The sequence below is a fragment of the Notamacropus eugenii genome (genome assembly GCF_028372415.1).
Source record: "Notamacropus eugenii isolate mMacEug1 chromosome 2 unlocalized genomic scaffold, mMacEug1.pri_v2 SUPER_2_unloc_1, whole genome shotgun sequence".
NCBI lineage: Eukaryota > Metazoa > Chordata > Mammalia > Diprotodontia > Macropodidae > Notamacropus > Notamacropus eugenii.
Genome location: NW_027325092.1, coordinates 519,641 through 530,225, shown reverse-complemented (window position 1 = coordinate 530,225; position 10,585 = coordinate 519,641). Strand labels below are relative to the sequence as shown.

Below are 10,585 nucleotides of genomic sequence, written 5' to 3'. Positions count from 1 at the left end.
TTAATAGCTATGTTTCCCTGGGCAAGTCTCCCCCTATTTTCTTCAGTTTCCTAAATTCTAAAATGGAGAAAATAACAGTATTTACTTTACACACTTGTTGCAGGGATCAAGTGAGATTATATTTGTAAAACTGCTTAGCATAGCATCTGGCACATTTTAAAGGTCTTTGATATAATCAAATAATATAATTAGTTTTGTAAAGAATATGATTTTACCAATACATTTTGTAAAGTTGAAACATTGTTGCATTCATGACAAAAATCTAACTTTGTCACAATGAAAATTTAAGGGTACAAATTGCTATAATTGCTTATATTTAACATTTTGTATTGTAGTATATTCAATATTCATTAATTATATTGGACTGTAATTATCTTTCTCTGTCATATTCCTCCATTAATATTATGTGAATATCATATATTTAATCCTATAAAAATTGGACGTTATTGTCTTCCTTTTTATTTTTAAAATACAGTTTACAAATATAAAGATTATTGCTATTAAAATTTTTATAAGATTCACTTGTGAATATAACTTTATTGTTGTAACTTACTGTAGCTTTGTTTCTATAGAGCTTCTTTTTTTTACCTGTTCAAATTTCTTGCAGGGATGGGCTTTTTAAAAAGTTATCTAATTTCTCTTACATTAAAATTTGCATGTATTCATTTGTTTTATTTAAATTTTTACCTTATAATAATATAAAACATTTTTGATAATTTTCTTTATTTTATTTTGTTGTGATTTTTCCCTTCTCATTTTTGATTTTGTCACCTTTTGATTTTGCCGATTTGTTTCATACTTTTTATTTTCTCTCCTCCATTTTCAAAGTTAAATTTTATTTTGGGGCCTTTGTTGCCTTCTTTTCAATAGCTTATTTAGTATTTTATTGTCTCCTTATTACACGTAAAAATAAATTTGAACATTAATTTTTAAGAGTTTGAGTTCCAAATTCTCTCTCCCTTCATTGAGAAGGCAAGAAATTTGATGTAGTTACATGTACAATCTTGAACAACATATTTCTATGTGTGCATTTCTAAAAAGAAGTTATTTAAGTGCTTAAGATAATGACAGTGCATTAAATTCTGCTTATTTTTTCTTTATTTTTGAAATTACTTCTTTTGTTCTTGTTTTTGTTTTATTAATTTTTTTGAAACTGAGGGTTTCTTTTTGATGTAACAAAAAAAGTCATATACTGAGATTTGAACTTCTTAGGGGCCAAAGTGGAATTTCATGGCTTGCTCTAGGAAGAAGAGGGCCACTGAGACACAAAGGTAGAAAAAGAAGCTTGAACCTTAGTGTGAACGTTTCACTACAGTGAGGTCGAATTATTGCTGTTGTTTTTACTTTGACTCGAGCACTGAGGCAAAGGAAGTATAGGCCACCAAAATATTCTGTCACTATCATGGTTGCAAGACTAGGATGTGGAGATATCACTTGGGAATAAGATGAGAAATACTAGGGCTTCTTGTATCTACTGAGATGAATGATGGTGAGTAACACTTTTCATCCTCCTCTTCTTTCGTGGTTTCACCCTCTTCTTCCCAAAGAGAGTTAGATCCTGTTACAACTTTTTTTTCCCTGTTGTTTAAAGTTACTCTTCATGTTTTAATTAATAGCAATGCTGGATAGAGAGAATTAATTCTTCTTATGTGCCTCATTATTTATGAAGGGAAAGAATGAAAGATGGGCAATGAATGGTCAGTAGCATACAAATATAAAGGGCAGAAGATCTGTACCTTTTCAGTTTTAATGCTTGGGGGAAAGAATTGTATTGATCTTTTTAAAAAGTAATTTTATAAACCTCCCTACAATAACAACTCACACAAACCCAGATTTCATGAGTCTGAGCACAAATAAGTTAAAACAGTAGGGTAAAAAAAAAGACGAGATCAGAAAAAATCTTCACACAGGTTTACACACATACACACACGCACACTTTTGTTCTAATAGCCTACTGTTCTTCTGAATGAGAAAAGCATGGAAGTGCTGATTAAGTGAAAAATCATGCCCTTGAAATTGGCTTAAAGGAGTTGAGAAAAAATGCCTTCATCCACATCAAGGTAGGAGTCATCCTAGAGATTGCAGCTAGACTTCTTCCAACCTAAATACTCCAATCTAGACTCTGTCTACCCTTGGACTTGTAATTTTTGAAAAACACATATAGTTTATTGGATTTCTCTCTTTCTATTCAGTTTATAAGAATTCAAGGAGGCAGATTTGCCTCTGAGATGTGCTTGAACTTTATTCCATTCATTTTGATATGTTGAAGGGAAAATACTGTTTCTGGGGCAACTAGGTGGTGCAGTGGATAGAGAACCAGTGCAGGAGTCAGGAGGACCTGAGTTCAAATCTCACCCAGACACTTGACACTCACTAGCTGTGTGACCTTTGGCAAGTCACTTAACCCCAATTTTCTCATCCTGGGTCATCTCCAGTCATCTTGATGAATATCTGGTCACTTTATTCAGATGGTTCTGGAGAAGAAGTGAGGCTGGTGACCTGCACAGCCCTTCCTCGCTCAAAACAAAGTCAAGTGCAAGTCATGTCATGATTTCTCTAATGGCATGGTCTTCTTCGACGGTGAAGGACGAACACACATACAAGACACTGTTTTATATAGTTTCATAATTTTGTTTTTTTAGGAAGCTTGTTTTGTTATAATTATTCTCTCCATTTGGACTTTTATCATCATTGTACATATGGTTTCCTTGGTTCTACTTCATCTTTCAGCACTACCTCTGTCTTCTCATGTGTCTCTGAATCCAGTAAATTTATTGTTTCTTAAAATAAAGTAATATTCTGCTATATTAACTAATCACAACTTGTTTAGTCAGTCCCCAATTGATGGATATCTACTTTCTTCCAGTTCTTTGATATGATTAAAAAAGTATTGCTCTATATCTTTTTTTTTTGGATATGGAAACTTTCTTTATATTCTTCACTGATCTCTGCATCAAAGGGAATGGACATTTTAGTCACTGTCTTTAGCATAATTCCTAATTTCTTTCCAGAATGGTTGAAGCAATTCACTACTCCACCAACAGTGTATTAGTGAGTCTGTCTTTCCATAACCCTTCCAATACTGGTGTGTTTTGTCATCTTTGACAATTTGCTGAGTATAAGATGACACCACAGAGTTGTTATGATTGACATTTCTCTTATGGCAGTAATTTGGAGTTTGTTTCATATGGCTGATAATGGTTTGAAATCATTTTGAGAACTGTTTATTCATACTCTTTGATCACTTTTCTACTAGGAAACACTTTTTGATTTTATATATTCTTGTTCATTCTTTTTATACTTTGTGTATGAGACCCTTATCATAGGTATCTGCTTCAGAGTTATTCCCAAATCTGTTTCCCTTATCATCCTATTAAATTGATTTTGTTCATGCAGAAGTTTTTAATTTCATGTAATTAAAGTTAAATATTTTATCTTTTGTAACAGCCTCTGTCCCTTGTTTGATTAAGAATTCATCCTTTCTCCATATCAGTAAAAGGAACCCAATAGGATTTTTCTCTAATTTATTTATGTCATGACCTTGAATATTCAGGTTACATATTCATTTTGAGCTTATTGTGGTAAATGTTGTAAAATGTTGTTAATTTTCAGCAGAAAAAGTTTATAAAGGACTCCATTAAGGTCCTGCAAGCCTAATGAATATATATCTCGATATCTGAGAATCTTTCACAGAAAGGTGGGAATAAAGACTGATAATGAAAAAAATGTAGTGGGATATGAATAAACATATGTGTATATATGCAGATAAATGGATACACATGTGCGTATATTATTTTAGAGAGAAGAAAAAGAAATTCCAATGTTTTAAAAATAAGAAAAAAATCTCATTCCTGTACTATATGGCATGAACACTTTCTTCAGAAAGAATATATAGATAAACTGGACCAAATAATATAAATTTTATTTTTAAAAAAAGATTAAATCATTTAAAAAGAAGAGTTATTGATTTATGAGTCATTTGTGAATACTCGGATTACCAACTTGCTAGTACAGAGGTCAAAATCAATGCTAAAATAAAAGAATGAACAAAAATGAGAGAATAACGTATATGACTTGGGCAACTCCAACACTGAAAGAAATTGTTGATGAAAAAAATGGGAAATGGTAAAAGGACACATATGCTATCATTATTTTCTAAGGAAGCTTTAAAAATAGAAATTGAAAGATGAAAGGTGTCCAGAAGCTGCCTCCACCAGCAAACTTTGATTTCCTTCACCAAGTGAAGCTTTTGGGAAGTCAAGGATAGCATTTATTTAGAATATATATATTTGCAAACGTTGTGGAAAAGAATGATGGAAGATTATGAATAGTATCACTTCACAAAACATTATGAAGCACAAAAGGTAAAGTAATATGTTCAGAGAAAGTTTGGGGAGATCCAACGAAGCAAAATCATATTAAGGATATTTAAAAATGAAACCGAAAGGTGAGCAACAAACATGAGAAAGGGTAAAGATGTTTACAACAAACGTTTTGCCACCAAGGACAATGGAATGTTGCCTGAGAAAGTGCTACTGAAGAAAACAAAAATCAGAAAAGTTAGTGAATAAGACCAATTAGACACAAAGTATGTTCATGCTGGAACAAATTTGGTCAAATTCCAATGAATCTGAAAAAAAAAATACAATGCCAAAGGCATAAAAATATATCAAATGTTATTATGACTCTCCAAATAGTAATCAAGATTATCAATACAAACTAACTCTTATCAAATCCTCAATTTTTTCACCTCTGTGAAATTTTATTGAGAATAATGTATATTTCCTGATCTAAACAGGACAGAACAGGCAAAGTTGTCCGTATGTTATTTTATCAGATCACTACCCAAAAATTGCATAAAGAATTATAAAGGATGCCATAAGAGAGATATCTTTACCTTAATAGTTTATTCATTTCCCTCACTACATGACTAGGGCAGAAAGAAAAATGGGCCAGTCACATAGTGAAAGCAAGGAATAAAATATGGATAGCCACATGTTTCATGTGGGTGTAAATAAAGTGAAGATATCTAGAAAAAGACCCCAAACCATCGAGTAGATTCCCAATGATAGATTTATAGGTAAATAGGGATGAGTCATGCAAGATGGGCAGATGTAGATGGTTTGTGATCTTCAACATAAGGGAATAACACATACATGTATTCACATATCCACTGAAGTATACACATATTATATATAAAGGAATGTTACTTACCTCTGTATACCCTAGAGCACTGCTGTCAACTCTAGTACAAATTGGTGCCAGTGAACTGTAAATAAGGATTTTTGTTGGTTGCATATTGACTCAAAAAACACACATAAATGTTAATGTGATTTTATTTTGTTAAATATTGCCTAATTACAGTTTAATCTGGTTCTTTCTTTCTTTTTTCCTGTCTTTCTGTCTTTCTTTCTTTCCTAAAACCTTAAACCCAGCTCACTCTGAAGACCATAGATTGGACCACAATAGGCCCCTGCCCAAGTTCCAATTAATGGCTGTTTTGGAACCCTCCTGGGTTAGAGTGAATATCAATGGTAACTGTTTCTCTTTGGAACAGCAACCTTTAGGGATTTTCCCTCCCACTTTGATTTTTTGTTGTTATTTCTCTAACTAAAGGGGCCATCCCTTGACTACTTCTTAAAAAGGCCTATTCACTGAATGGGCATTACCTCACTCTAAGTGAGTACCTGAAAAGACCTTAGCCTAAAAGGGCCAGGATCTCCCATTACATCCTGGACCAGCTCCAGTGATCCTGATGAATATCTGGTCACTTGATCCAGATGGCTTTGGAGGGAAAAGTGAGGCTGGTGACCTTGCACAGCCCTCCCTCACTCAAATCAAAATCAACTGTGAGTCATGTCATCATTTCACTGATGTCAAGGTACTTTCCAAAAATAAAGGACAAACACAACCAACAACAACTGATAAATTCCTAACAATCTATGACATAAAAAATACATTAGTCTTTTTGCTTCTTACAAAATGTAAATGCTTTGAATCTCTTTATTCATTGCTTTAATGTGCTCAACTTTGAACGACCAAGAGCCTGCTATGTCCTAATAGGTGTTTGTTAATACATTATCCTGATTGCCCTCATCAGGATACTCTCCAGACTATCAATGTTCTTTCTGAAGTGTAACATCTAGACCTGAATAAAACATTCCAGATGAAGTCTATAAAGCAGAATACAATACCTTAGTCCTGGACACTCTACCTTTCAGTACTACCTGAGAGCATCCTAATTAACACCCAAACAATTTTATCTACAGAAAAGTCCAATTAATTATGAATTTTGAGTTTTTCATTATCTTGAATACATTCACTTAAAATTTTCTCTCCTGTCAACATAATATAGACCTTTATTACCTCTTAACTACATTACTGAAATATCTCTTTTTTACTACTTTCCTGACATTTAATCTGTCATCTCTCCCATCCATCCTAAACATTTTAACAAAGCTAATATTTTCAATGTATAAGTGTGCAATAATTCTCAATGATTCTCAATGGTCTGATGAATAAGATTCAAATTATTTATTCCAGAATTCAAATTTCTTTAAAAGATGGATTAAGCCTACATTAACAAAATAATACGCTACTTTTCACAGCATTCATAGTTAGAAAGGGCCTTAGATATCATTGAATATAGCATCAATATTTTACAGAGAGAAATCACAGAGTTTAAGTGACTTATTCAAACTCAGATAGCAGCTATGAACTGAATCTTTGTTATTGGGGTTGTTCTGTTATTTCCATCATGTCTGGCTCTGCATGATTCCATTTGGGATTTTCTTGACAAAGATACTGAAATGGTTTGTCATTTCTTTCTGAAGCTCATTTTACAGATGAGAAAACTGAGGCAAATAGGATTAAGTGAGTTTCTCAGGGTCACACAGCTAGTAATTATCTGAAACTGGATTTGAACTCACATCTTCATGATTCCAAGCCCATCGTCCATTAATATTGTCTTACCATGTCCGATAATAACTAACTGAAGGTTATATAGCTGCTTAGAATCATAAAGCCTTGGAATCCCAGGAAAATATTGGGATATAGTATTTTACTATACAAAATACTTTGAATTATGATGTATTAACTTGGAGGTTTTCCCAGTATTGCCGGTAAGGTAGTGGTGAAAATTGAAATGGTTTTCCTTCATTTAGCAATATGGTACAATGGAATAATAACTGCATTTAAGGGCCTGGTTTCAATTCCAGAGGAAGCTAGGTGGCACAAGAGATATTAATCTCAGTGAACCTCAATGTTTTCATCTTTAGAATGGAGTATTTATGTTGCTTTTAAGACACTTTTTAGACATACGCCTGTGTCTATGACTAAATGGGGGAAAATATTAATAAGATATTTCCTTTTACAGTTAGAAAATATTATGAAAGAAAAGTATAATAAGTACATGATAGAGTGGTGGAGAAGGCATACTTACTTAGCTCCTGATGAAAGAGAAATCAAAGGGAGGCTAAAGGTAAGCTATAGTTAGGACAGCTTTCATACGTCATTGTCTTGATCTGTTTTGGGTTTTTTTGTTTGTTTTCAAATGGATCTATCTCTAAAAATCAATCAAGTCAATGAAAAGCAAGATCAATTAGTCCAGTAGTTTGGAATGCTTAAGATGATACAAGTGTGGAAAAGAAATTTTCATTTTTCAAACTTCCCTCACAATAATGCTTTGATGTAGGCAATACAAGTATTATTACGCCATTTTGTAAATGTGGTAACTACAAGATAATTGAAAAGCCTAGCACAGTATATTATATTTAATGGATTAAACAACTGAGATTATATGAGCTCTGTACAATCACATGACCACTAAATGAGAGATTTTAACCTATATCTTTGAGCTCCAAGATGTGTGTTCTACTACATCATGCCACCACTCTACACATTCATCATTTCTTATAGTCTGTACCACACATTGTCACAGGGTGCTCTGAACTGTACTGCTTAATGACCTACAGTCATTAAGTCAAGTCTATGGGGAAGTTATTAACTCTTGCAAAGGTTGGCCTAAGCTAGATTTCTTCCTTTTGTCCTTATCCTTAGACCAAGAACAGACAGTTATTGCTGTTTACTTTATGCCTTTCAGGAACAAAGAAATCTTTGGTCTTCCTTTTAAAGTTGCCTCTTTCCTTGACTCTGCCCATGACATCTACAGAAGTGAAATGGTCTGCTTTGGAACATGGTGAGGTCTGAGGACCTCACAAGAAGTCTTCCAGCAAAAAAACTAGAGGATCACTTTTTCATATACAGAGCAAAGGAAGTGTTTTTTCAGGTATGATTTGGACTAGATGGTTTTGAGGTCCTTTCCAAATCTGAAATTCTGTGACTCTTTGATTAAAGCTGCAGATACTAAACGATATTTTGTATTCACACAAAGCACATGATTTGAAAAGTCTACTAGCAAGCTCATTAACGAGAAAATTCAAGCTCTATGGCAACCTCTCATCTTCAACCCTGATGCCAACTACACACAGGTATGTATTTTGTCAGCTCATATTTTGTGAACTAAAAACAAATTAAATATAGCATTGTTCCCCCATCCCAGGACGATTTCCAAAAGGGAGGCTCCATAATATTATAGGGAGTAAGGTGGGTGATGTGAAGGAGGCATAATAAATGATGTAAAGAGGATGAGAAGTACGGGTTGAATACTGGAAAGTTTTCCATGTTGCATCATAAAGTAGTAAGGCTAAAGAATTTGAATAACAATGTAAAAACTTATAACTTCTTTGAACCAATCAGTATTATGGAAATTGGTTCATTTCTCTGGACAACATTCATTTACCCTGTATTTATGTCTCAGAATTCCATCACTCAATAATTCACCACTACTGCTTCCATGAAATGCCATTGCAAGATGGTCTGAGTCTCTTTACTGTGCTCCAAAAGAAACCAACAGAATGCTTCTAAGTGATCTGATCTTGGGGATTTGCACCTTCTTTCAAACTGTTATTGGGATCCTGGGAAATTCCAGACTATTCATGATATATCTCTATATCTTATATATTCAGCCCCACCATAAGAAACCCATGGATATGATTATTGCCCATCTAACACTAGCTAACATTATGACACTTATCACTAGAGGAATTCCTGATACTATGGTCTACTTCGGAGTGAAAAATATTCTGGATGATGTTGGGTGTAAGATGGTCATGTATTTCTACAGGGTGGGCCGGGGGCTTTCTATTGGTACAACCTGTCTCCTGAGCATATTCCAAGCCATCACTATCAGTCCCATGTATTCAAGATGGGCATGGCTAAAACCTAGAGTAAGCAAATTTATACTTCCTTACTTTTTTTGTATCTGGATCATCAACATGTTGATTTACATCCGCGTCATTGACTCTCTTCAAGCCAGTGAAAATTTCACTATATACAAACAAGGTTATTCCATGAAATACTGCACCACCAAACCAAATGGTAATCACACGCTTCCAAATTTATTTATGATAGCCACAACAGCCCGAGATGTCTTCTTTCTCACCCTAATGAGTTTGGCCAGTGGTTACATGGTGGTGTTTCTTTACAGACATAAAAAGAATATTCAACACATTCGTAATACCAGCCTCTCCTCTAGGACTTCCTATGAGGCTAGGGCTACCCAAACTATCCTGTTATTGGTGGGCTTTTATGTTATATTTTACTGGATTGGTTGCTGCCTTATAATATATTTAACTTATTCCCCTAAGAAAGATATGGTGTTGGGTAGTATTGGTTCTGTGCTAAATGCTTGCTACCCTGTTCTCTGTCCTTTCATCTTGGCCAGTAGTGACTCCCAGGCCCCTAGGCTAACCTGCATCCGCAGTAAAAATCCAGTCCAAAGTCCTGAGTTGAAAAGTTCACTGATTGGACAGTTCATTCCATATTCTACTTCTCCATTAAGACATTCTAAGTGAAACAATGTGTTCTTGGAATCCTAATGGGAAATGTCTGTCCTCATTGGCCTGAACTTTTTTCTAAAAAGATTAAGAGCATCTGTATTATCTATTAAATGAACAAGAAAATAGTGGTGGTGTTTGTGGTTAGAGGACAATAGTCAGGGGAACAGGGAGAAAGTTAAGGAGCATCTGTCAATCCCTACATAAATGGATTTGATTCTATATTGCTTCTCACGTCAGGAATGGATCATTTAAAATGGAACACGATGCTATGCTTTTCCATCCTAGAATTCCTTGTGCCCTTGATCTTCCAGTTATTTCCTTGATTTCAACCTCCACCAAGGATAAACCCTATGATTCAGCTCTTTCTCATGCTTCTCAGCTGTTGGTCAGTGCTCGAGGAAATAACTGAATCTTGCTGACTGTATCTTTCTGGTCTCATCTGGACTTGCCCCACTGCACAAAAATTCTTTTAGTAATCTGTTCTTAATTCTCTTTCTATCTCTATCTCTTCTTCTCTATGGTATTTTCCATATAGTTTCTTTTCTTCAAGCCCCTAATGCTACTTTTTTTCTATCTTTATCCTCTCTGACCTCTCTTCTGCAATTGATATTTTAGTCTGTATCCTCTTGTGTCCTTTTATATCAGTCATCCTACAACACTTTTTTTCTGCTGACAAAAAAATATAA

General features: G+C 34.2%; 1 protein-coding gene across 1 annotated transcript; it reads left to right on the top strand.

The window, feature by feature from the left end:
- The first annotated feature begins 9,044 nt into the window (after positions 1–9,044).
- Positions 9,045–9,914, top strand: LOC140516917 (vomeronasal type-1 receptor 3-like). The gene has a single exon (XM_072627759.1). It carries the CDS (start codon positions 9,045–9,047, stop codon positions 9,912–9,914), a length of 870 nt encoding a protein of 289 aa, XP_072483860.1.
- The last annotated feature ends 671 nt before the right edge of the window (positions 9,915–10,585 follow it).